This window comes from Mirounga leonina, unplaced genomic scaffold (genome assembly GCF_011800145.1).
Source record: "Mirounga leonina isolate KUSES-001 unplaced genomic scaffold, KU_Mleo_1.0 Mir_176, whole genome shotgun sequence".
Lineage (NCBI taxonomy): Eukaryota > Metazoa > Chordata > Mammalia > Carnivora > Phocidae > Mirounga > Mirounga leonina.
Genome location: NW_023270454.1, coordinates 41,289,636 through 41,315,559, shown reverse-complemented (window position 1 = coordinate 41,315,559; position 25,924 = coordinate 41,289,636). Strand labels below are relative to the sequence as shown.

The window sequence follows — 25,924 nt, the reverse complement described above, 5'->3', positions numbered from 1 at the left end:
AATCGAATGAAGCATGGGCCAAGGAACAATCACTTTGTAGGTAAGGCTTGACAGATTTGTATTTGATCAAGGGGTTTTAAGAGTTTTTTAGGCCACTATATTCCCTTGATCTCTGTCATGTTGTTATTTCCCAACTTTCTCTCCCAAAGTGATGTATTATGGTAGAACTTTCCAGGAAGGGGAATAGTCACATAAATATTTTTGGTCCAAGGAAAATAACCACTGATTGCGTTAATGATTTCCCTACAAACTCATAAGGTGGATGTCTTATCTTTTTTGAAGGTTTTTAATCGACTTTGGTTTCCTCTTGTGAGACCTGGTGCTCTTGCAGTTCTTTCTCACATGCTGCTCAGTTTTCAGCATTCTCCAGAGGCTTTCCATCTGGTAAGTTAGGACACAAGCTTTCTGCACTGAAGAACTTTGTGTTAAAATTTAGTTTAATATGGAGTCACATTTGTATATAGTGAAAAAGATTATAGGTTAGTCCTGAATCTATTTTCTTGTAGCTTTATGATTTCTTAGAAAATTGAGGTTGTGGGATTTCCCTCCAAAGAATATATTTTCACAATGTTTTGAGTCTCACCAAAACTGCCGCACTTACAACCACTATCAGCGGTTGAATATTATTGCTCTACATGAGAGATGTCACGTGTCAGTGTCACTGATGGTTGTCTGTTGCACGTAGAACAGTGTAGAAGAAAAATGCTTTAGAATTTCAGAAATGTGAAAACATCAGGTGTTGTTTTATCGCCCCAGAATTAAGACTTCATTCTCTTCCAACCCATAATGTACAAATGCTATTAACTCTACCTTTAAAATATATCCAGAACCCTACGACTTTTAATGAGCTACATCACTGGTTTTGATCTGATTTGATTTGACTTCAGTTCTTTGATTATCAGTCATTACATGTGGAAATGACAAAATGTTATTTTGAGAACCTGTCCATTTATCTATCTAGTGTATCACAGGAAAGCAGTGCTTTATGTGGTTATTTGCTTCTCCTAGGGTCTGATCCCCAGGACTAGACTCTCATTATTAGTACACCCACAAGGTAAATATCTTAGGAATGCTGACCCAGTACAAGCAAATTCAAGGGAGACTGATGAAGAAGTGCTGAATTCCAGTTGTTGATTATTAGCTAGAAATAGAACTAGCCTCAAAGAACCACATACATACTTAGGCTGCTTAGTGCCTCACTACTACTGAAGGAAAATCTGTAGGCTTTATAGAAAGTAATCCTTATCAACAAGTAATTATATTATACATTGTCACTTAGAATAGGTTTTTCTGAGAATTTCTACAGTTAATTGCATAATTGATGATCTTGACCATCAACCAATAACCTTATATCTGTCACATAAACAAAACTCAAAACTTGAGCTAAGATAGCATGTGTACTAGCTAAGTCTAATATGATATAGAACATCAATCATTTGTGTCTGTCTTCAGGCACAATCATGTGTGGGCCATTTGAGAAAAGGTTTATTTTCAGATTTTCTGAGAAGGAGATTCTCTAACTTACTCATCCATTCTAATGCTTATTGCTCTTCACACTGAGGACATTTCTTAATCTCTCTGATTAGCCATTTATGCCATACTCTAAATCTGTTTTTTTTTTAAAAGATGGAGTTTTTTAAAAGATGGAGGATATCTCCATATGTTGTATTGCTTTTTCTGAAAAAAAAAAAAAAATAGTTAAAATAAAAATGGTTGACTCTGAAATATTTGGCTTATTGAAATATTGATATGAAACCATTTATTTAAGGATTAAGTAGATCTGAAATTGAAAATTGTCATCTGGCTTAGTAAATTCTAAAAACTAAGATCTAATTATTGCCTCCATACTGTGTATAGCCTGACTGGCTACTCAACTAAATTGAACTTGGGCATCTAGTGGTGTGTCATGTAGTAGTTAAGTCAACTCTAATTCTCGGTGAAGGACACAGGTTTAGAAGTTGTTAAATATGATCAATAACCTGGAATCACCAACATCGTTATTCATGGCATTTTAGAGCAAACCAAGATTGATGTTATAATATGTGTTATTATAGACCAAATCGCTTTTTATATGCTTCTTATAAGTGGAAAGAAATTTATTTTAAACAAAACATCAAAGTTTCTAATAAGTTATACACATTTTCTCAAATAGTAACTTAAATTTAGTGAGTATTACAGTAAATGTCCACAAATATTTAGATTTGCTCACTCAAAAAAAAATCAACTTTCAAGCAGTTAGAAGGTAATAGCTTGCTTGGACATATATTTATATGCCTGTGAAGAACTTAGTCTCATTTCTATGTTAGTAATAATTCTGACCATATAGGATATAATAGTAGACAACTATATTACCTGATTGCAAAGACCAGATCTACACTAGGAAGGCTTTTGGAAGATTTGGAATTATAAATTAAATAATCATTTTTTAAAATTATTTTCTCTTCTTCTCTTCCATTTCTCTCTCTCGTTTCACTTGTGAGGAAACAAAATAATTTTGGATTTCTGCTACTTTAGCAAGAGAGTATCTGATAGATACGGCTTTATGGAGCAGAACTATAATTCAGCTTTGTTTAGAAATGAGAGATGAGAACAGTAGAGTGAACTTATATTAGGAACTGATGGTTTCATGGTCAAATTAATACCTTTGATGGAGGTAAGAACAAAGAAGGTAGTGCAAAAGTTAAAATGCGATTTTAAGACTTCAAGCATTAAATCAGAGCAAAATGAGAATAGCACTGTTAATTTAAGAATATGATTGTTCCTTTTAGGAGGAGGGAAAGGGAGTTGATCATGATGCTACTATAATTGTTGTTATTGCCATTTGGTGATAAGACAATAAGCCATAACTTCACTTTTATCACAAGTTAGCAACCAAAAAATGTTCTACAAATAGAACATAATATTATTAGAAGCCTTTTACATATGAAGTGTAAATGTGTATTATTAGATTATGATTAATAATTAATTGGAACAAGGATACCACTGCACTAATGGAATGAGCCATTTCTGCAAAACCAAATTTATCTTGTTAATAACCTCTTGAATATGTGATGACTCTATATTGACTTTAGTCTAATTTTATAATGAAAGGACACTGTTGTGCTTATTATCAATACTAAGTCTTCTACGTGTTTTCGAACAATGAGCATTTTAAATTTCCCTTTTATTTTTAACTCCAGTTTCTTAAAAATAATAGAAATTTCTGATTCCATTTATTTTTAGAACCATCTCCTCCTTTTGGAGGTGGGGAATTGAAGGCATTAATAAGGATAACCATGCTAACATAAGACATCTTCCCTATACTTATCTAAAAGAAGAGCCTGAGCTGTAATTTTAGTTATTTTAGTTACTTTCTTGAAGTAGACTCTAAAGTGCAATGTACAGTGTTTAATTCTTTCAAGTGAAAAATCTAAAATTCACACTAGATGGAGCTCTTAAGCTAATTCTTGGTTTATATTTTAAAAGTTTGTTCCTATTAAACAATCTGGTAAATATAATAGTCCTAAAATTTTTCGACTTAACATTTTTCAGAATGGTAGAGGTGACTAAGGCTTCTATTTTGTACCTTAGTTTGTGTTTTAGATGGTGTATAAGGGTAAGGAGAGGGGTCTTAATATGGAATTAAAATTATATGTGACTTTGAAACTCAATTTACCTTGATATTCTAGAAATTTTAACTTCATAACTTTTTTAGAAAAAGACTGACTGAACATACGGAAAAGTACTTGCTGATCATGTAACATTTGCATTCCATTTGTAGGCTAGAGAATTTGTTGCCATTTGTATAAGTGGAGGAATGTTTGTCTTTTTGTCTTTTTTCTCTTCAGATTATTCCTTACATAGTTAATTTGGTTCACTCCTTCAAAAGTGATGGTCTGCCTTCCAGTACAGCTTTCTTAGTGCAGTTAACAGAACTGATACACTGTATGATGTATCATTATTCTGGATTTCCAGATCTCTACGAACCTATTTTGGAAGCAATAAAGGTATGATGGTAGTTGCACCAATATTTGTACAGCTGCAGACCATGATGTGATAGATGAATGTAGTGAAACATTTCTATAACTATTCAATTTACTATTCTATGGTAATATGCTTTTTATTTGAAAAATGTAATTGGAATCAGGGCTCATTAATATTTGGGAGTAATCTCCTTCTTATTTGTTATAACTAATCTAAATAACCATATTTCTTCAGTTCTACAGTGCCATCAATTATAAGGCATATCTTTAAATTTATAACAGCTGCTGGGAAAATTTGTTTAAAAAGAAGTGCTACATTAAGTGAATACATACGATGTCCAGTATCAGAATTGTTAAAATATTTTTTTTTAAGATTTTATTTATTTATCTGGGAGAGAGAGAGAGCGCATGAGCAGGGGGAGCGGCAAAGAGAAAAGCAGCGGCAGACTCCCCACTGAGCAGGAAGCCCAACATGGAGCTTGATCCCGGGACTCCTGGATCATGACCTGAGCAGACGCTTAACGGACTGAGCCACCCAGGCTCCTATAGTAGTGTTAAAATATTTAAAAACATCTTAGAATCAAGAAAAGGCAATTCAATAAAATATTTGACTTTGTTTCCTTACTTGTTTTTATTCCATTTTTGCTATGGACTGTTCATGAAGATCCATATTTTATAGAATCTTTACTTGAGCTGTTTGTGAACTTACCCTGTTTTTCAACCTTATGTAGATAGTAGACCTAAAAAGCACTGATGCTGTTTGTCTTAAAGAATGGGTCACGATATACATACTTCACTCTTAAATTTACTGCATAATCAGGGTGTCGCAAAAGAATTGGAAAATTTGGGGCGCCTGGGTGGCTCAGTCGTTAAGCGTCTGCCTTCCGCTCAGGTCATGATCCCAGGGTCCCGGGATCGAGTCCCACATCGGGCTCCCTGCTCTGTGGGAAGCCTGCTTCTCCCTCTCCCACTCCCGCTGCTTGTGTTCCTGCTCTCGCTATCTCTCTCTCTGTCAAATAAATAAATAAAATCTTTAAAAAAATAAAAAAAGAATTGGAAAATTTGCCTCAGGCAGACCGAATCAGAAGTTATTAGAAATCAGTTCTATTAATAATGTTCCTTTTTGAGATCTGAAATACAAGATAAGTCTCATCTTTTTTACCTCTTCTGTATCTGAAATGAATACAAAGCTTATTCTTTTTACTATGTAGCTAGCTAAATCAAACTGATTTTGGTTGAACCCAAAACAAGACTATTGAGCAATTAATGTATTCCAGTAGTGTGACATTTGACCCTCCAGAAATAAATGTTTTTATGTATAGGAGCATTTTATCTTGAACTTAATAGTAATGTTAATCTCTTTCTACGGTGTCTCTCTGTGAAGATAGATGAAACCTCTTCCCATTAATTGCCGTTTTTCAGTGCTTTACATGTTGAGAACTCTGACAACTGAAATAGGCTCAGAAGAAGCAAGGTTCTCACTCCTAATCCAAGGGCAACACTTTTCTATTAGCTGTCAACAACAAGAAAGTTAAGAGATAAAAATTCCTTCAGAAAGTATTTTCTGAGGTCTAAGTACCAGATGGTAGTAGCAGTCAAAAAAAAGGCTTAATGATGTTACCAACTTTCATTATTCTCCATTGCTCTATTCATGCTTGAAATCACTTAGATTTAAAATTGTATCTCAGGGCATCTGGGTGGTTCAGTCCATTAAGCTTCTGCCTTTGGTTCAGGTCATGATCCCAGAGTCCTGGGATCGAGCCCCGCGTTGGGCTCCCTGCTCACTGAGGAGCCTGCTTCTCCTTCTCCCTCTGCCGTTCCGCCTGCTTTTGCCTGCTCTCTCTCTCTCTCAAATAAATAAATAAAATCTTTAAAATAAATAAGTAATAAAATTAAATTGTATCTCAAATATCATAGAGCAGATAAAAGAATCTGTATCTTTTAATAATTTTCTATATTGTTAAACATGAGATCGAGTTTTATTTTTCGAAGTCAGAGGTCATTGTGCTTAGGTGCTTTCATTTTTCATCCCGATTACTTTGAACTTTTATTTCTAAGGGTTAATATTGAGTAAATAGTAGTAGTGAATGCAAAGGAGATATTTTTTACTTTCACTAGAAAATTTGAAAGCAAATTGTCTAGGTTATTCAGTTGTGTGCTAATTTAAGTCCTCATTCTAGTCCCTTTGAGTAGCATTGCAGTATACTCTCTGACCTCAAAGTTTTATTCTGAAACATTTTCCTGCCACATTGGAAACATAAATAGTTCAAGTGTGACTTGAATTCCTCGTTCTTGAATATTTCTTAACTTGATAAACTCTACTTTTAGGATGTACTTATTAATTTTAGGAGACAATTATTTTTGCCATGTAATATAATGTAACTTTTTCTGATGACTGGTCAAGTATTAGGGGTGATTTCAAAACTAAGTGGAAGAAAAAAAAGGTTAAATTTAGTCAGTGGAAGAATCTTTATGGTGTTAATTAATTTAATAACAAAAATAGTTTATATTTTTAAGCTATTTCTCTTCTTGATGATCTACAGGATTTTCCTAAGCCCAGTGAAGAGAAGATTAAATTGATTCTCAATCAAAGTGCCTGGACTTCTCAATCCAATTCTTTGGCCTCTTGCTTGTCTAGACTTTCTGGAAAATCTGAAACTGGGAAAACTGGTCTTATTAATCTAGGAAATACATGTTATATGAACAGTATTATACAAGCATTGTTTATGGCTACAGAGTAAGTTTAAAATTGAACCTTTTTTGTTAACTGTAGAAATTGATGCATACTGATGAAATGTAAGATGGTGGGATTGTCTTCACATTATTTCTTATAAATGGCAGAAATATTAATATTTGTATATAATTGCCTTATTTAGAAATGAAATTGCTTTCAGTGCTCAGGAACTATTAAAATGTTAACTTACATAAATTCTACTTTATGTTTATATTATATATTGCATTGAGAATCTTTTGAATTATCCTGGCTGGATATTTATTAGTATAACAGAAGGATTAAGTGGGCTTATTCCAAAGAGTTTAAGTGTCCTCAAGTACTAATTTATTATTATTCTATAAGACAGTGTATTTTTTTTAACTTATATATCTTTTAAGGGAGTTACAGTTAGTTTTTTCTGCTTGTAGATATTTTGCTGTTTATCAGATTGATAACTTCTTTGTTACTGTGAAAGAAGCTTAAGCTCTGTTTCCCTCCACAAGTTGTAGACACTGAACAAATTTACAAACATATATGTTCCTTTGTCCTCTTACAGATTTACTTTCAAATTCATTTTCTTTTGCAGCCAAGCAAATATAAAATCAGAAGTTGTTAGCTATGTGATTGCTATCTGTAAAAGTACAAAATAATGATAAACTTTTCCTAAGGACAACAACATGGTTGGATTTTTCTCTTCATCGCCAGGAGAGTATTTATGGAACTTGACCAAAGGTCTTTACAAATTGAGTTCCATGGCTTTGTAAGTTTTTATGCCTACCTAGAATCATAAACGAAAAGATGAAGAGTTAGGTTTATTTTATTTTCTGGACCCAGAATATACTCTCAACACTAAGGTGTTTTTTTGTTTGGCACAGTGTTTTATTTTTTTTTATTTGTTTGTATTTGAGATTTTTAATTTTTTTAAAAAAATGTGTACACTTAGACACAAGTGATACTAAGCATGAAACCAAATTCAAATCTGTATGTCACCACCAGATGTCATCTAGTCCAGCCAGATGATAGTGAAAGGAGAGACCCAAAGCAATTGTAACTAGCAACAGCAATTCAAAGAGTCATCTTATTGAATAAGCCAACGATACTATCTAAGAATAGGCACATAGCATATTTTATTTCTTTGGTAATATGTGAATTCTTTGTGGTTTAAAAAAATAAATTTAGAAGTATATGAAATAAAAATCAGACATAAAAAATTTTTTTTAATCAGACATCCCCATTTGCAAAAGTAATTTGTTAACAGTTTTGTGTGCCTTGTTTCAGATCATTTTTTTACAGTTATAAGATTTTATGTAGAACAAGAAAAAATACATTGTTTTTAAAAAATATTTATAGTCTTATTTATATGTTTTTTTCCAGCACTTGCTTTTATCTTTTAATGATTCGTGTTGGAAGTATTCCCATGATAGGGTAGTGACAGAACTGTCATTCTGAATAAATAGATGTACTATATTTTATTTAACCATACACCTGTTGATGAACATTAGGTTGTTTTGCTCATAATTAACGTCCCTCTGCCCATATGCAGATGTAGAGGATTTGCTTTGAAAGGGGTATGCCAAATTGCTCTCCAGAAAGACTGTAGCATTTGAACTTGTATACTAATATGTAATTGTACCTGTGACCCCATACCTTTAGTAGCCTTTGAAATTTTTTCTAATTGGGGGAAAAACATCTTTTTGCTTTAATTTGCAATATTGCTGACCATTACAGTTTTCTCTCTATATTTTTCTTTGTTCATTTGTGTTTGTTCTCTAAATAACCTGTTCTTTCTTTTGTGCACCTTTCTGTTGAGTTTTTTTTCTTTTTCATATTGATTTTTATATACGCTGGATGATAATCCTTCATTACATGCTCTCTTCCTGTTAGTGTGATTCAAATTTGTAGAGTGTTTCATTTGTAATTTTTTATTTTATGTAGTGAAATCTGCTATTTCTCATTTGTAGTGTCTGAATTGTAGGAAGGCTTCCCCCTTGACATTTCCCCCCTCTTTTTTCTTTTAAATACTTCAGTAGTTTTCTATTTTACATTATCTCATTACTCCTGTGTGGCATTTGTAATAATGTAAAATTTTATTTAATTCCATTTTTTCCCAAATGGATACTGAATTGTTCCTATTCTCTTGTTTGAATAATTTATCCTTTTCCCATCCTGTACTTGTACCATAGACTTTAAATCACTCTAACGTTATAGTATGTTTTGTTGACAATATATTTTTTATTTCATGCAGGTGTGTGAAAGAATTTAAAAGTTGCTTATTTAAGTCATTAATTAATAGCTTAGTCCATTTCTATTTGCTAATCCAGAAAATAGGAATAATATGTGACAGCACATAGGCCGTTGCCTGGTCCCCTAGTAACTGTTTTGTTTATCGCCATTCTTCCCTTCCTTCTTCACTACATTGTAAGTAGTAATTCTGCTAGGTAAAGGGCCATCAGGTGAGTGACGTTTTACTTTGAAGATAACAAGTTCTTGAACTAATTTCCTTTTAGCTTTTAAAAAAATGCATGTGTGTATGTATGTACATGTATACAAGAATCACTGTTTTATTCTCTTTCAGTTTCAGGAGACAAGTATTATCTTTAAATCTAAATGGGTGCAATTCATTAATGAAAAAATTACAGCATCTCTTCGCCTTTTTGGCTCATACACAGGTGAGTGTGTGTGTAGTATGTATGTGTTAAGTTCATTGATAATATTCTTTAAACTTCACATTATACCAAACTTGGTGAATCTTTTTTAAATAATACATACTTGACGCAGCACAACAAATCCACTTAGATATGCTTAAAGAGATTCTGCCTAAAATCAGGATATGCTCTAAGTTTTTATTTCTTCCCCCTGTTTTCCATTCTTGTAGATGAAAATTATGCTGACCCTTTGTTCTAATTATTGTAGATAAAAGCTGATTTTCTCCCCTGATAAATAAGCTTCTTCATGAAGAAATCTTTTTTTTTTTTTTTAAAGATTTTATTTATTTATTTGAGACAGAGAGAATGAGAGAGACAGAGAGCACATGAGAGGGGGGAGGGTCAGAGGGAGAAGCAGGCTCCCTGCCGAGCAAGGAGCCCGATGCGGGACTCGATCCAGGGACTCCAGGATCATGACCCGAGCCGAAGGCAGTCGCCTAACCAACTGAGCCACCCAGGCGCCCCATGAAGAAATCTTTTTAAATGCATCTTTAATAGCTTGTAGATACTAAATTGATAGATTTTTCACAATAATAAACAATTAAAATAATCTTGTGGCACATTGGCTTCTTTTTTCTCCTATTTCTTATATATGTGCTCTCTCATTCTCATTGTGACCAAAATTTTAAGCTCTAGAACTTAATAGATAAACAACTTTATCTGTTAAGTTCTAAGGCTTAAAATTTTATGATGATCTTTTATGTCCACAAATTAATCCAAGAAAATGAATTTATTCTGCTGGCAAGAAAGTCATATATAGTAAATATTCATTCAAGAGACATTTATTGAGAAATACAATGTAGAGTCTGATAAACATTCAAAGGGAAAGGGAATTCTTATGCTCAAGGAACTCTTAAGTTTTGAGCAGTACGTATATATCACTTATAAATAATGTATATTATTATTTTCTGGTTTTACTCTGATTGTCTTACTTTTACAGAGTTCTAAAGGAGTAGGTGGGAAAGTCAGAAGAGAAGATAGCTTTAGTGGGATTGAGTTGATAAGAATGCCTTGTTTCTATCTATACGCTGTGAAATAGCTCAAGTATAACTTCTTAAATGGAAAAAATTAACATATGAGCGATAGCCTATAAGTAATAATATACTCAAAGAGACAATTTTTTCTTTCTGAAGAGAAATTAAAAAGAGATAATTATTCTCTTTCTGAGGAAAATATGTTCACAAATTAAATTTAACATCTCAGGACCAAGGGAGATGAAATCTCTTCCCTCCAACTGCCAAACATTATTTTCCTAGTAAATTGATTTCTGTACTTGCTTTATCACTAGTCTATATTTACCATATATTATATAAAATGTATATGTATCTATGTGTGTTAATGTAGATATAAATACATTATATATACTATATTACCTTACTGAATCAGAACTGTTAGAAAAAAAACTATAGGAGGGTTCCATGCTCCCAAGGAAAGAAGAAAGGAATTCACAAGAGAACCTAATGAAAGTTATGTCACAGTTGAGACCTTGTCTGATAGCAAGCCAACAAGGATTGTTTTAGGTAGATAGATTTCCCTATATAATTGAAAAGGCTTTTTTTTTCTTATAATTGAGAAAGCTAACATTTATTGAGCATTTAAATTTGCCTAGCTTCTATCCTAAGTAGTTTACATGTATTATTTCTTAATCCTCAAAAACAATCTATGAACTAATAAGGTAGTATCCCCATTTTAGAGATGAAGAAACTGGGTTTACATTACCTGCTTTTCAGGGTCATGCAAACAAGTGGCAAATTGGGGTGTGAACCAAATGAATCTAGAGCTCATGCTCAATTGGTATGTTAAAGTTCCTTCCTTCAGAATGCTATCAACACCCCTACTTTGATAAAATTTTTCTTAACTGAGGACTCTGTTATATACCACAAATATTCAAAATATCAGGAGAATTCTAAGTTTTCAAGTTATAATCACATCTTTTCAGATGCCTTTTCAGTTCCTTTTTGTTGTTGCAAAATCTAGGATTTGAACCAAGATTGCTTCGAAGTCAGTGAGCAACCACTTCACTAAGCCTCCTCCACACCAAAAAAAAATCAGCAAGGACCCTAAACAATATACTTACATTCTGTGCATTTATGAAATGTGTACCTAGTCAAAGAAATTTTTGCTTAAAGTAGGTATGCGTGGCCCTATACAGTACTCCCCCTCCTTATTTTATCTAAAATACATACTCTTCAGCTTGTCTTTTCCTTATAATTTCCAAAAAATTATGGATGCAAGCATATGACTGTTATAGAAAGATAATGCCAGTAGCATTATATTAAGTGTTCGAGAGACCTAGGTTCTAATGTGGACTCCCTCTGGCACTACTTTAGCTGTATAACCTTGGGCAAGTAACATGTTTCTCTAGATGTTAATTCTTATCTGCAGAATGAGAAGTTATGACTGAAGATTACCTAAATTTATTTCTAATTTTATCTGTCCCCATTTCTGGTACTTTGTAGTAGGGTTAAGTGCAATGTAATTTTAATTAATCTTTATTAAACATTGTAAATTAAGATTTCAGTTATTTGATTCATGGTGTGAGAATCATTTCCTTGTATTTTCTCTGCTGATATCAAGAGAGAAGCATATGCACCTCGGGTATTCTTTGAGGCTTCTAGACCTCCATGGTTTACCCCCAGATCACAGCAAGACTGTTCTGAATACCTCAGGTTTCTGCTAGACAGGTAAAAAGTATTTTGGAAGTTATGATTTGAATTGTTTTCTTTCATAACACTGTGGCATATTGTTTTTGCCTTTAAAAACATATTTCAAATGTTAATCTTTAAAATACCTTGCATTTACTGTATATATTTAAGTGTTCTTTGTTTTTAATTTGGTGTCTTTTTTTTTATCTTCTTACTTTGGACCAGCTGTTCTCGGAGTGTGGTACAAAGACCCCCTAGGGGTTCCAAAACATTTTCAGGGGTCTTCCCTTTTCTAACTGTATATCTGTGTATATGTAATCAAGGCCAGATTTTCTTCATAAGCTTCATCCAGAACAACATATCACAATAGATTGAATGCAGAACAGCTATGAGGATCCAGCTGTCTTCTGTTAAGCCAGATACTTGAAATATTTGCAAAATGCAAAACAATGCCATTCTTCTCACTAAATTTTTTGGTTTTAGAAAATATAACTTTTTCACAATGAATGTTATTAATATTAACACGTAGTGGGTTTATTATTTTCAAATGTATTATTTTATTCTTAGTTTTTGAATACAGTAAATATTGATGGATATAACCACATGAATTAAAGCTGTTGGGTTCCTCAATTTTCCTCAGTTACTTTTAAAGAGTATAACGGGGTCTGGAGACCAAAAAATTTAATAGTTGCTCCTTTAGATCAGTGCATAATTAGATGAGTTTGGTATATTTTATTGTGTCCTTACCACTTAATTAATAAAACCTCTATCTTCTCCAGATCTTTGCCTCCCTTCTATTACGTGGACGACTAGTAAAGTTAGTTGAACTTAACATGTGCAATCAGCTAAGGACATGTCGAGTGGCTTCTTTGTACCAGGCTTTCTATGAGATGTCAGGTAGACAAAGATATGTAAGATTATTAGCAGACATAAGATAATCACTTACTATCATGTAATAAGTGCTATAAAATAACAGTATGAAGAAAGAATGAGTCTATAGAGTCGTGATAGCCCCTCACTTCTAATTTACATTCTCAAATTGTTCAATATTCCTCTTATTTTAAAAGAGGGAAAAACTGGATTTTTTAAAATTAAATCTTATATTTGATAAAAATGATTTGGCTGTTTATATAAGCCACCAATATTTTTAAATAGCAATGACATTGAAACGTAAGTGAAGTAGCGATGTAATGGTATATACTCTCCTGCAGGCTACATGAAGAAGAAAAGATCTTGAAAGTTCAGTCCTCACACAAGCCTTCTGAAAGTCTGGGGTGCAATGAAACTTCTTTGCAGGAAATAGCCAATAAGGCAGCTGTACTAACAGAGAGCCCTTGCACAAGTGATGGTGAGAAGACTTTAATAGAAAAAATGTTTGGAGGAAAACTACGAACTCACATATGTTGTTTGAACTGCAGGAGTACCTCACAAAAAGTGGAAGCCTTTACCGATCTTTCACTGGCCTTTTGTCCTTCCTCTTCTATCGAAAACTTGTCCTTTCAAGATCCAGCATCATCACCCAATACACAAGATGGTGGTCTAATGCAAGCCGATATACCCGGTCCTTCAGAAGAACCAGGAGTTTATAATCCAGCAAAAGCTGCCTTTGTTTGTGACTCAGCTATGAATGAAAGAATGTTAGGCAGTCCTTCTGATGAGTTTTGCTATACTGAAAACACCTGTGTCCCCAGTGAATCTAGCAGGATTCTTGTTAATAAAGATGTACCTCAGAAACCAGGAGGTGGAAGCACACCTTCAGTAACTGACTTACTAAATTATTTTTTGGCTCCAGAGATTCTTACTGGCGACAACCAGTATTATTGTGAAAACTGTGCCTCTTTGCAGAATGCCGAGAAAACTATGCAAATCACGGAGGAGCCTGAGTACCTTATTCTTACTCTCCTGAGATTTTCATATGATCAAAAGTATCATGTGAGAAGAAAAATTTTAGACAATGTGTCACTGCCACTGGTTTTGGAGTTGCCAGTTAAAAGAACTACTTCGTTCTCTTCATTGTCAGAAAGCTGGTCTATAGATGTTGACTTCACTGATAGTAGTGAGAACCTAGCTAAAAAATTAAAGCCTTCTGGAACTGAAGAAACTTGCTGCTCCAGATTGGTGCCATATCTATTAAGTTCTGTTGTCGTTCACTCTGGTATATCCTCTGAAAGTGGGCATTACTATTCTTACGCCAGAAACATCACAGGTACAGAGTCCTCATACCAGATGTGCCATCCGTCTGAAACTCTGGCGTTAGCATCCTCCCAGAGTCATTTACTGGGGAGAAATAGTCCCGGTGCAGTTACGGAGCAGGATTTAGAAAATAAGGAAATGTCAAAAGAATGGTTTTTATTTAATGACAGCAGAGTGACATTTACTTCATTTCAGTCAGTCCAGAAAATTACAAGTAGGTTTCCAAAGGACACAGCTTATGTGCTTTTGTATAAAAAACAGAATGGCACCAACAGTTTAAGTGGTAACAGTTCAACCAGTGGACTCTGGGTAAATGGAGACCCACCTCTACAGAAAGAACTTATGGATGCTATAACAAAAGACAATAAACTATATTTACAGGTAAGTTGGAAATAAAAACTTCATCATTTGTGGAAAATATTTAAACAGTTGGTTTAACAGTGGTTAAATGAATACCCTAATTTTGAAATCCAACTTCTGCATTTTGAAGGAATTTAATAAGGGTGGCAATTCTGAAATCTTAAATAGGGTTCAGCCTATATAAATTATCTTACCTTCTAGTGTTATGAATTAATTATGAAAAGTTGCAATTAGATGCAGTATAAAAGACCTCACTTGTTTTTAATTACAAAAGATGTGATCATTATCAAATCATTCCATACAGAAATATAGGAAGCTTAGTAAAATGGAAAGTGTCTTCCCTCTCCTCTTTAGTCCTACCTACCAGGCGAAACAGTTACTGAATTTGGTGTTTATTCCATTCTAGACTATTTTACAGATATTTTAAGGGCACTTATTAACATTCAGGTGGATAAGATAAAGGACATTGAAAGGTAGAAAATATTAAAAAATGCATATTTGTATTCTTTAAGGAACTGAGCAATAAAACCAAGAAGCTAATAGAGCAATTAGTAAATAAAAGCCATGGAACAAAGGTTTCATATGAGCTAGATCTTGCTGCAAGTATTTTTCTCTGAAACTTGCCAACTTGCTAATAGCATAAAAACCAACACTAAATTATCAGTGAAATTGTAGGTATATTAACTGTATAGTCCAAGTGACTTTATGAGTTTACATAAGTAAGTTCTAAAAATTTTGTGTTTGAAAATCACAAAGCTGAAAGATACAGATTAAGAGAAGAAATGGGTCACTATAGTACTGATTTTTAGAAGGAAATTTTCTCAAAAGATTTCAAATTTACCGTACTATAAAATACTCAAGTAATGGTACATGATACATTGTTAAAGGAGTGTGGCAATGTTCTAGAGTAACACAAAAATAATGTATTTTTCAGGAAAAAAAAATTAGAAACAATATTTATTAAACCAGATTCACCACCAAAGATTCTTACATCCAGTCAGAAGGCTTATGATTTAGGTAACAAGATGTATTCAACCATATCCTTCTTGCTAGATATTAAATAAGCACCAGATATTAATCATCATGATTCTTGAAGATTAGAAAGGGCAAGAGGGTTAGGTTAAAATAGAAAATTTCTGTGATATAAGATACAGATAATAAGGCCTAGTACAATATTGACTTGTGAAAATATGCGGATTATATATCAGTGATTGGGTAAAATAGTATATTTATCAAAGGAGAGAGACATGGGTTTTAAAAAGATGAGGAACTGCTTTATTTCTGTGATTGGATTGCCAAAAGCTCTTTTAACCATAACAACTACTTTATTACAGCCTTCCCCCAAATGATTTTCTCTTTCTTAACTATTTACCCCATTACAATATTTACAATATCTGAGTGTGATAAGCCGTTCTTTTCATTATTATTTTAAGGCCCATTGTCACTATAAAGGAAAGCATTATGTACTTTGTTAATTCAGTTTTTCAGCGCTTGCAGTTGTTCTAAATTCTGTCTGAAGTCTCAGATTGACAAGTTACTGAATGTAAAAAAGATACTGCCAAATTTTACAATAAGATATTTATGTTCCTGTATTAAGACCGGCTATTAAATCAATGCTTATTACCAAACTACCTTTTTGAAGCAAATTATGATAATAAATACTCAACTCTTACTTAAAAACTTAAGTACATTTATACTTTGTATTATTTACTTTTAAATACAATAATGTAATTGATTCATGTTGAGGTTTGAATTGTAATGGTTCTCATACAATTTAACTGAATCATTCTGGTATTTTAAGTTGTGTTAAGAGACTATATTGTTTTGAATACATGGAGTGTATATATATATATATATATATACACACACACACACACACATATATGTATACATATGTTTTCATTCCTATTACGTTTTTGTTTTTACATTTTTGAGGTATAGTTCAAAATTTGTGCTCATTTCATAGTAATGCTTTAAAATAGATTGCTATGTCAAGAATACAACTTTGCGGGCACCTGGGTGGCTCAGTCGTTAAGTGTCTGCCTTCGGCTCAGGTCGTGATCCCAGGGTCCTGGGATCAAGCCCTGCATCGGGCTCCCTGCTCGGTGGGAAGCCTGCTTCTCCCTCTCCCACACCCCCTGCTTGTGTTCCCTTCTCGCTGTGTCTCTCTCTGTCAAATAAATAAAATCTTAAAAAAAAAAAAAAAAAGAATACAACTTTAGTTTTAAGATACAGCTTTAAACCTCTTTATAAAACAATTGCAAAAACTTAACCAAATCTTAGTAAAAGTAAGGATGTGGAGTGAACATTTTGAGTTCCTTTGCTCTTGAGTAGTACTGCAAATGAATTTACCATCATAGTACATATCAGGGTAGCTACTTTATTTTTTAATTCTTCATAATCACATTAGAAATTCATCTTGTATAATTTTAACAAGCTGTTTTGGGGATTCCATTTTTAAATTTTACTAAAATCGTATCTAGATTGACCTGTGTTAGAAAGAAACTCTTGCTCTTTCTGGTACTGGTGAGATTAGTGATTTTGAAAAGTCGGCAAAAATTCCCATGTGACCAAACCATTTTCTGCTGTGTATCATAGCCTGACACATAGGACAGCAGTGCAGATTGTGGATCTCAAAGTAAATTTTGGGAAGGGTTTTTTTCTTCATTTCTTTCTTTCCCTTCAGTCCAACTTGCATAAGGAATGTCTGTATTATTTTAGTGTCTGGACGCCCAAATTATGCTTTGGGTAGGATCCAGAGAGAGAAAGCTTGTGTGAGTGGCACCAGCACCGCACTGTGAAGATCACCACCTATCCCCACGTGTCCCACATCAACTACAGACAGAGCTTCTGTCCTTTCTTGTTGGTTTCTTTCCTTTGTTTCTTTGGAGGAGGTGATAGTTTAATGTCTTAATATTTTTCTTCATCGTACATACAGAAAAGTATACTGTGTAGTTTAAAGACAAATAAAAGATGGATTAATTTAATGTTAACATATTTACTTAAATGAGAGATCTAAATATTCTGCAAGTTATTTGTCCCAAAGCAACAGTAACTCCAGGCCTATAGTCCACTACTGAAATAAGGATTAATTTTAATACTTGATATAAAATTGGGATATAAATTATATACACTATGAGAATCATAATTTTTGACATTATAAAAAAGTAAAATGAGAAGCAGTTTTCCCTGCTTCAATCCATTAAGCTTGTCTTCTGAAAACAGGATATCATACATTTTTCTCAGTCAGCCATACATTTATATAAGTAGATAAAAAGCAAAAAAGGAATATTCCTTTCTTAGGAAGCTGTCTTGAAATACAATGTAGCTTTCATGCGTCTTAGAAGCAATAGACTTAATTTTATATTGTGTGTGTCCTTTAACACTGCTTCTGGGGGGGAGTTCCTTTCTAACAAAATTTGCCATATCTTTTGGGAGCAGAACTTCTTGAACTCTACTTTGCATATTCAGTTTTATTTATTTCATTAGGGAACATGATCTATATCTGAAACCAGTCTTAGATACAGAGTCATTTTCGTTGCTTGTTTGGATAGTTTAACAGGTTATAGAGCTAGAGCAATGAGGATTTTGTTTCTCATTTTTGTGTCTATTTCTTACATACATACCTATAGCTTTTATTTTCTATTTATGAAACTAAAAATTTTAGTCCTATTTTAATTCTTACTTTAATTTTACAGATTAAAAAATAGATTATATCTTAAAAAACATTATACAAAGGAACCAGCACAATAAATTAAAAAGTTTTTGAGAAGTATCTTGCAAATTAAGTTTTAAACCTGCCTGAGACTGGTTAATTAGGCCATTCTGTTACAAGGATTTCTTTTTTTTTTTTTTTTTAAAGATTTTATTTATTTATTTGACAGAGAGAGACACAGCGAGAGAGGGAACACAAGCAGGGGGAGTGAGAGAGAGAGAAGCAGGCTCCCCGCCGAGCAGGGAGCCCGATGCGGGGCTCGATCCCAGGACCCTGGGATCATGACCCGAGCCGAAGGCAGACGCTTAACGACTGAGCCACCCAGGTGCCCCACAAGGATTTCTTATCTAAGGTCACATTCAGCTATAAAAATATGTGATTCTTGATCATTTTTTTGTATTAGCAGTTGCACAGCTGTCACTGTATGTTACTGAGAAATAAGGTATTCATAATGTGAGAAATAGATGTCCAAGTAAGCCTGGCTTTTTACTCCATAATAAAAAATTGGGCATCTTGTTGTGGAAAGGGGAGAATAGTTAGCTAAAAAAATTTAGCTAGAAATTATAAAATAACACTACCTTGTCAGTTGGAGCAAAGTAACTGGGCTTTTAGTTGAAAATTGGAAATAGTATAGTTTTTATGATTACTGTTAAGTGTATTTTTAAAGTTCGTCGGGATGATTATGCCTAACAAATTATAAGAGTAGCTTTTAGACCTAATTGGCACGTCATTTGAAAGTTATAGAACCTTTCCCAGAAAAATGGGTACATGCCAGAATATTTTACATTTTCTTCCAAGGAGTTTGTACCAGTTTTAGAATGCAGTTTGACACCTTGCCAAATGAATTCGCCATTATTTATTTACATTTGCTCCTTCTGAAGCTAAGTAGCTAATAGTGTTCTAATCTGAGATCATTAATATTTATTGAGCACCAAATATGTGTCTGGCACGTAGACCGGTATGACTGGTTCCTGATAAAAGTTCTGATAATCTGGTAGGGAAACGTTGTAAGTAATACTGTAAGGAGATAGGCACCATTTTCCTTAGCAATGTTACTGAAATCCTACCTTTATTTACTGAGAAGTATTCTAAGGAAAGGGTAGGCAGCATTCAGCCTTCTTTCATTATTTATACCTTTTACTGTATCACCCACATACAAAATAGTCCCACTGGATAAAGAGTAGATGACCCATTGTCATAACTTTTAAATTCTACATTCTGTGTATTAGAAAGAAATCTATTCCTCTGTGTGTTGATGAGTATTTACACGAACTATAGTGTTCCTGTAGAGGAATTTTAGGATATGGGACTTCAATATTCTCTTCTGCAAACTGAAGTATTGAAAAAGAACGGGCTTTAGGATCTGTCATTCTGTAGAGTTACACCAGGATTTTGCTCTCTGTATTACTTGTTCCATCTGTGATTATGTACTTTAGTAAGATTTGGTAAGGATTAGTGTAGTCAATATTTTTTAAATTACTGAGATTTGAGGGATGCTTATTAAGAATTAAGTCAGTTTTAAAATATTTATGTAGATGATATACTCATCCATTGCATTTAGGGTTTTAATTTTATAAAAATTCTTTTTTATTTTAGGAACAAGAGTTGAACGCTCGAGCCCGGGCCCTACAAGCTGCATCTGCCTCCTGTTCATTTCGTCCCAATGGATTTGATGACAATGACCCACCAGGAAGCTGTGGACCAACTGGTGGAGGGGGTGGAGGAGGATTTAATACAGTTGGCAGACTCGTATTTTGATCCTGAGAGAATCCAAAATGCACTGGTCACAAAACATCTAATACTATGACTGTTAAAATGGCAGACTGTAACAAATATCATACCTATCTTTTATTTTTCTTTTCATTAGACCCTGTACTTTAAGAAAACACACTCAGTGCTTGTTTTTATTTTCTTGACAATACATTTATTAACAAATGCATCATGGGAAAAAAATCTACCTCTTAAAATTCCATTTGCTTTTATGGTTAGACATGCTTGACCAAAAATTTTCAGAGGAAAATGTGTACCCAGTCCCTAATTAAGCTGCGTTAAATTTAGCAGAGGCATTTAAATGGTCTCATCCTCAGTTTACTAAACAAAAAAATATAATTCATTTAGCATCTTTTATAAAAGAATTGATGCTAGAAATGATGGAAATACTGGTTAAAAAGAAAGAAAAAAATCCTTTATTTCATGCATAGTACCCCATTATTAAATTCAAATCTTTTAAAATGCTAAAGATAATACAGTCTCTAATGAAGGCAATAACATAAAATTTATTAGGCTATAGTACTTTTCAGGTTTTTGTTTAGTGCTATCTTCAGCATCACTGTATCCGCATTTCAAGTACAAATGTTTTAAAAAAAGGATTATTTATACATATATGCTGAACTGATTTTAAGAAAGGTGCATGATCCTGTAGGAACATTTTTACCTAAAAAATTGCTAACTTTGTAGTATTTCTAATTGTTTAAGGATTTTTAAATTCTATTTCAGGGAGTATATCTTCTGTGTGTTTTGAAGGAGGTGAGTTCTGTATGTGCCTTGCAGTACTGTAATTCAAAAATAGGAATCTTTGGCTGCGGAAAAGTTTTTTAAAAATGAAATGTTAGGAAGTAATTTTTTTGTGCTAACATTAAAATTATAACTTTTTGAAAGATATTAGATTTTCCTGAAGTAAAATCCAATGGTTCTAGATCAATAAGTGTGATAGATTATTTTTAAATCATAGAAGAATTCAGAGGAAATGAGCCTAGGCAAGTAAAAAATCTCTTTTGATTTTGTTACTTAATCCTCAGATTATTAAACATCAATTGCATATTTTTAGCGTTGGACATTTGGTTTTTTTTTTTATTTGAATCTTGTGCTTTGCACAGTTGTTTCTGTTTCATAGTCTCAGATAAAATGGTGAAATGTCAGACCGTACCATCCCGCATTTTCTTTTACCAGGGAATGGGAAACAAGTCAGTTCTCCTGGGTCTTGATTATATGTATTCTAGGAGTTATCCTGGTTGTCCCGTTTCCTGAAAGTTTTAACTTATCCATGGTTGTACATTGTTCTGAAATCGGTCTCATATTTATTTTGAAAACATTTTAAGGAAAGAGTGTTCTTTGGTGATTTGGAGTTTATCTTTTTCCCAAGCTTTTAACAGTCATAGTTAAAAACAGAACTCCTCATCTTCATTCCACTGTGTCCTACTCCTAACTCGTTTCCAGTCACCGGGAAGATTAGGAAAACTGATTGGATTAAAAGTGGAAATTCTTTGCAGAATTGATTGAGATTTGTCTTTTCTATAAATGAATGAAACAAATTTTTATCACACTGTCTTTCCTGTGTGCTTCCTCTTGTCTTAATAATGTATTGCTAAGCTACTCTAGGTATTCAGTTATCCCCTGTCTAATTAATGATTTATTATCAGATTATATCAGTGTTAGCATTTATTGAAATTGGTAAAGTCATTTAATACCTGGTACATTAATATTGGGCTCAGGTGTTCCTGGAAACTTTCTTAAAGACAGACCTTAAACATGGGTTTATCTATGAATACCAAATCATTCAAGGATTTTTATCTGTCAAAGTAATACATACTGAATTTTCAAAATGATAAAAAGATGGAATTCTAGTTATAGAATAATACTGGAACTATTCAGATAATAATTTCATACCAGTAGCAAAGACTTAAAGACTTCCTTTTCAGATTAAAACTATAATAACATTAATCATTTGCTGAATTTAAAGTATTTATATAAATGAACTTGAAACTAGAATAACCAGAGGCTCCATTTCTCACATTCCTAACCTCTTATAGAGGTTTTTGCCTCTTACAGATTCTGTAAGGTCTGACTCTGCTAGGGTACTATTGCTGCTTCTCTTTAGTTCATTCCAAGGTCATCAGTTCAAATGAAGCTGCTCAGTGCTCCTCAAAAGAGCACATTAGGCCCCACCACCAACAAAAATGAAAAATTGGATATCTAAGTCTGTTCCTTTCAAAGATCTTTATTGACACATTGAGAAAAATAGAATTTTTCTTCAGAGAGATATGCAAAGAAGAAAATATATATAATGTGGTTGGTCAGTCATGAAAGCCCTTATAATCCATTCACTAAGCAGGTGCCTATGCAACTCTGACTCATGACATTTACATAGTTCAAGTTGGAGAACAGAATCTAATTCATTCTTTGTTCAAGCTTCTTCCCACCACCTCTCTTCCAGCTGAATAATCAAGAGAAAGAGTGGCATTGGGCTTAAGATCCCTGATTTTTGTCTCCATACCTTAAGACTCCAGAAGAATCCTTTGGATGTAGAAATAAAGATTCCTCATGATGTCTAGAGGAATCTAGACATTGGGGATCCTTATAACAGGTTCAAAAAAGCCTACTATTAACTCAAATCTAGAAAGAACAAAAAATATTTCAAAGCTAAGTTTTAAGCTGAAATCTGTAACATTCCTTCTCAATTAGTTCTACTCTCTTTATGATAATGTTATTTACAAAAGTAGTTGTCTTTTCATATACTACCTCTTTAAAAACTTTTGCTACCCTCCTATAAGAAGGGGTTGAATGCTTCTTGTGTATGCAACACAGTTGAAGAAAAACAAAATTGGCATACTCTGTCCAGTACACAGATGTTAATGGAAATCACCATTTTGATGTTGTGTACTTTGTTCCAGTTCTTAATTCCCAGTATATCTTTCTCCTGTGATTGTGCACTTCACATAATATACTCAATACAAAGAGAGCTTTTTAAGTGACTATTTCAGAGGAAATAATACTGTACATTTATGTATAGTATCTTTGTCATATGAATGCTATACTTTCTATATCCTTTCATCCTCGGCTTTCCTCTAATGAGTTTAGATTTCTAAAACTATTGCTGAAGTAAAGAAGGATAAGTTATTTACATTTTATAAAAACATAAGAAGTGTTAACTGACTTCTATTAACAACTCAGTAACGTCATCTGAAGGAGTAAGGCTAAACCTTGATAATGTAATATGAGAGCTTAAAGTGCAACAGCTAGCAAATTTAAATTAAAAATTGTCTCAAGGAAGCTTAAAAAATAAATCTAAAATATAAGTTGCTCCATATATACATTCTTAAGTATTTACCAAACTGTCACATACCATCATAGTGTTAGCCTTATTTTGTTATTACTAAGTTAATTTTCTTAAAGAATTCTTTATAGGAGTGAGTGAATCTCAAAATGAATAGGGGATTTAAAAAAAAACACAAAGATTTAAAATAAACGGCTTTTTTTTTTTAAAGGACTATCTTGTAAAGAAACTGCAGCTTCCCCTTATAAAAAGAAATCACTATAGAACTAATTTTTAAAGACATGAAATAAAGATTTTTATAAAATCAACAACCTGGGTTTTACAGATTCAAAGGGATTTGTTATGTAAAACCTTCAGCCCCAATGTTATATAACCAGTGTGGATTTGACATTAAAAATAGAATCTAAGAAGTCAGCCAAGTGTGTTGCCAGCACTCATCAGTGTCAGTTATGGCCTGCAGTTGTTTTTCTCTTAATCTCATGTTTTCACATTTTGCTTTGTGTGCTAGACACACACACACACAATGTACATACACACACACCTTGATTTCAGAGAGATGAGAAAGCCTTCCCTAGCTAGATCAGCAGTTTTCAACTTTGCATTCATGTTAAAATCACTGAGTTTATAAAAAATAAGAGCATATCCAGGCCTCACCCCAAACCAATTAAATTATGTGGGGACCACGCATCAATATTTTTTGAAGTTCCTCATGTGATTTTGATGTGCAGCATTGGTTGAGAATTTCTGGGCTAGAAAAGGAGTTTTTTCCTAGGGCTTTTATCCAAGATAACTAGTATATTGACTGTCTACCATGTGCGGGAGACTGGTTGATATTTCTATGTCTTTTTGCTCATAACTTTGCTCTCTCTAACCCCATTACAGATCAATAAAGTCTTACTAAGGAACTTGCTCAAAATCATGCAGCTAAAAAATAAAAAATTGAGATTTTTAAAACTAAGACTTGAGATTTTAACCAGTCTTAAGAACTCCAGTCAGTATTCTAATGGAAAGATAATAACAAGTGGGAGAAAAATGTGAGCTAAAGACTTATGCAAATTACATATTAATAAAGCCTTGCCCAATAAATTTTTTGAAACAAAATTTCTATAATGTTTCACTTCTTGTGCCCTTCAAATATGATTCCAAAAAAATAAATAAAGTGAGATCTGCTTTGTTAAAACCTGTAAGTAATGATCTAAATGGTTGACAAACATGGTTCTTAGCAAACTCATTTGCTAAGCCAGTTTAATTCTGCTTACTTGCCTAACTTCTTCCATTTTTCCCCTTCTGGCCTCCCTCAGTCATATTGGATCTTGCATAGTTCTTATTCAAACATCATGTACTTGCCATCTCTAGGCTTTTGTACATGAAAGTCTCAGTAGAGCATACCATTCCCCTTACTCTACTTTCCCCTCCCTGCTTTCTGTTGACTAATTTCTGCTAACCTTTTACTATGCTTAAGTCTTCTCATACTACACTCCCAAACTGATTAGTCTCCCATTTTATCCTGGATTGTGTCTTACTGCGTTTGCTTTGAAAAGGCCATGGCCTAGTAGTGGAGTGAAATTAGTCATAGAGTAAAGGCTGATCATTTACACCCAACAAAGATTAAAAGCAGGACTTGAAACAGTCAAACTCATCTGTGAGTAATTTAATTGTCATACAAACTCAACACTTTTTAAAGGAGTACAATAAACCTAGCATTTAAGAAAGTAAAATTCCAGCATCTGGTAAAAACTTATCAGGCATTCAAAGGAGGAAAATATATCCAGGGGGGAAAAGACAATACAAACAGATTCAGAAATTATGAAAGGGAATTGACAAACTAAGAGCTTAAAAGAATGTAAAGAAAAACATGAACACAATGAAGAAAGAAGTGGAAAATTCAAGAAACTCAACCCTAGCAGAATACCATGGAATCACATGATGACATCATAATCAAATTACTTAAACACAATGACAAAGAAATTCTCAAAAGCAGCCAAAGAAACAGAACACATTACATAGGAAAAGGTCAGCAAACTATATACAACCCTCAAGCCAAATCTATCCTACCTCCATGTTTTTCATAAAGTTTTATGGGAACACTGCCACACCTACTTATTTACCTATTGTCTGTGGCTGTTTTCACACTACAAAGGCAGAGTTGAGTAGTTGTGACAGCGACTATATGGCCTGCAAAGCCAAAAATATTTACTAGAATACTTCGTAAGAAAAAAAAATAGTGACCCCTGAAAACACAGAAGAAAAACAGTCTTATAAGAAAATAAGCAAGCTAAAAGGCAATGGAATGACTCAGATCTAAAAAGTGCAGAAAGAAAAAAAATTGTGAACCTGTGACTATTCACTGTATCTGAAAATGTCATTCAAAATGAAGATGAAATAGATATTACAGACAAAAGAATTTTTCCTTGAAGTTTGCACTACGTGATATGTTAAAATTCTTCAGGCTGAGGGAAAATGATATCAGATGGAAACTTGGATCTACATAAATGAATGAAGGATACTGGGAATAGATTTCACACCAGTGACTCAATTTACAGAATATCCAGGAATGGAGGAACAGCTTTGGAAAAGC

The 25,924-nt window shown here is 33.3% G+C and overlaps 1 protein-coding gene across 3 annotated transcripts in view; it reads left to right on the top strand.

Annotated features, from left to right (window-relative positions):
• Positions 1-21,561, top strand: part of USP38 (ubiquitin specific peptidase 38) — a 32,621-nt gene extending 11,060 nt beyond the window's left edge. Inside the window, exons 4-10 of one of the 3 annotated variants that reach the window (XM_035023007.1) lie at positions 283-384; positions 3,828-3,986; positions 6,506-6,699; positions 9,251-9,344; positions 11,958-12,064; positions 13,444-14,599; positions 19,890-21,561. In XM_035023007.1, the coding sequence (XP_034878898.1) occupies positions 283-384; positions 3,828-3,986; positions 6,506-6,699; positions 9,251-9,344; positions 11,958-12,064; positions 13,444-14,599; positions 19,890-20,051 (1,974 nt within the window). In that variant the 3' untranslated portion in view covers positions 20,052-21,561. Of the gene's footprint in view, positions 1-282; positions 385-3,827; positions 3,987-6,505; positions 6,700-9,250; positions 9,345-11,957; positions 12,065-13,236; positions 14,600-19,889 lie in introns of all 3 variants that reach the window. The other 2 variants (XM_035023005.1, XM_035023006.1) reach the window with 2 other exon arrangements.
• Positions 21,562-25,924: the final 4,363 nt, after the last annotated feature.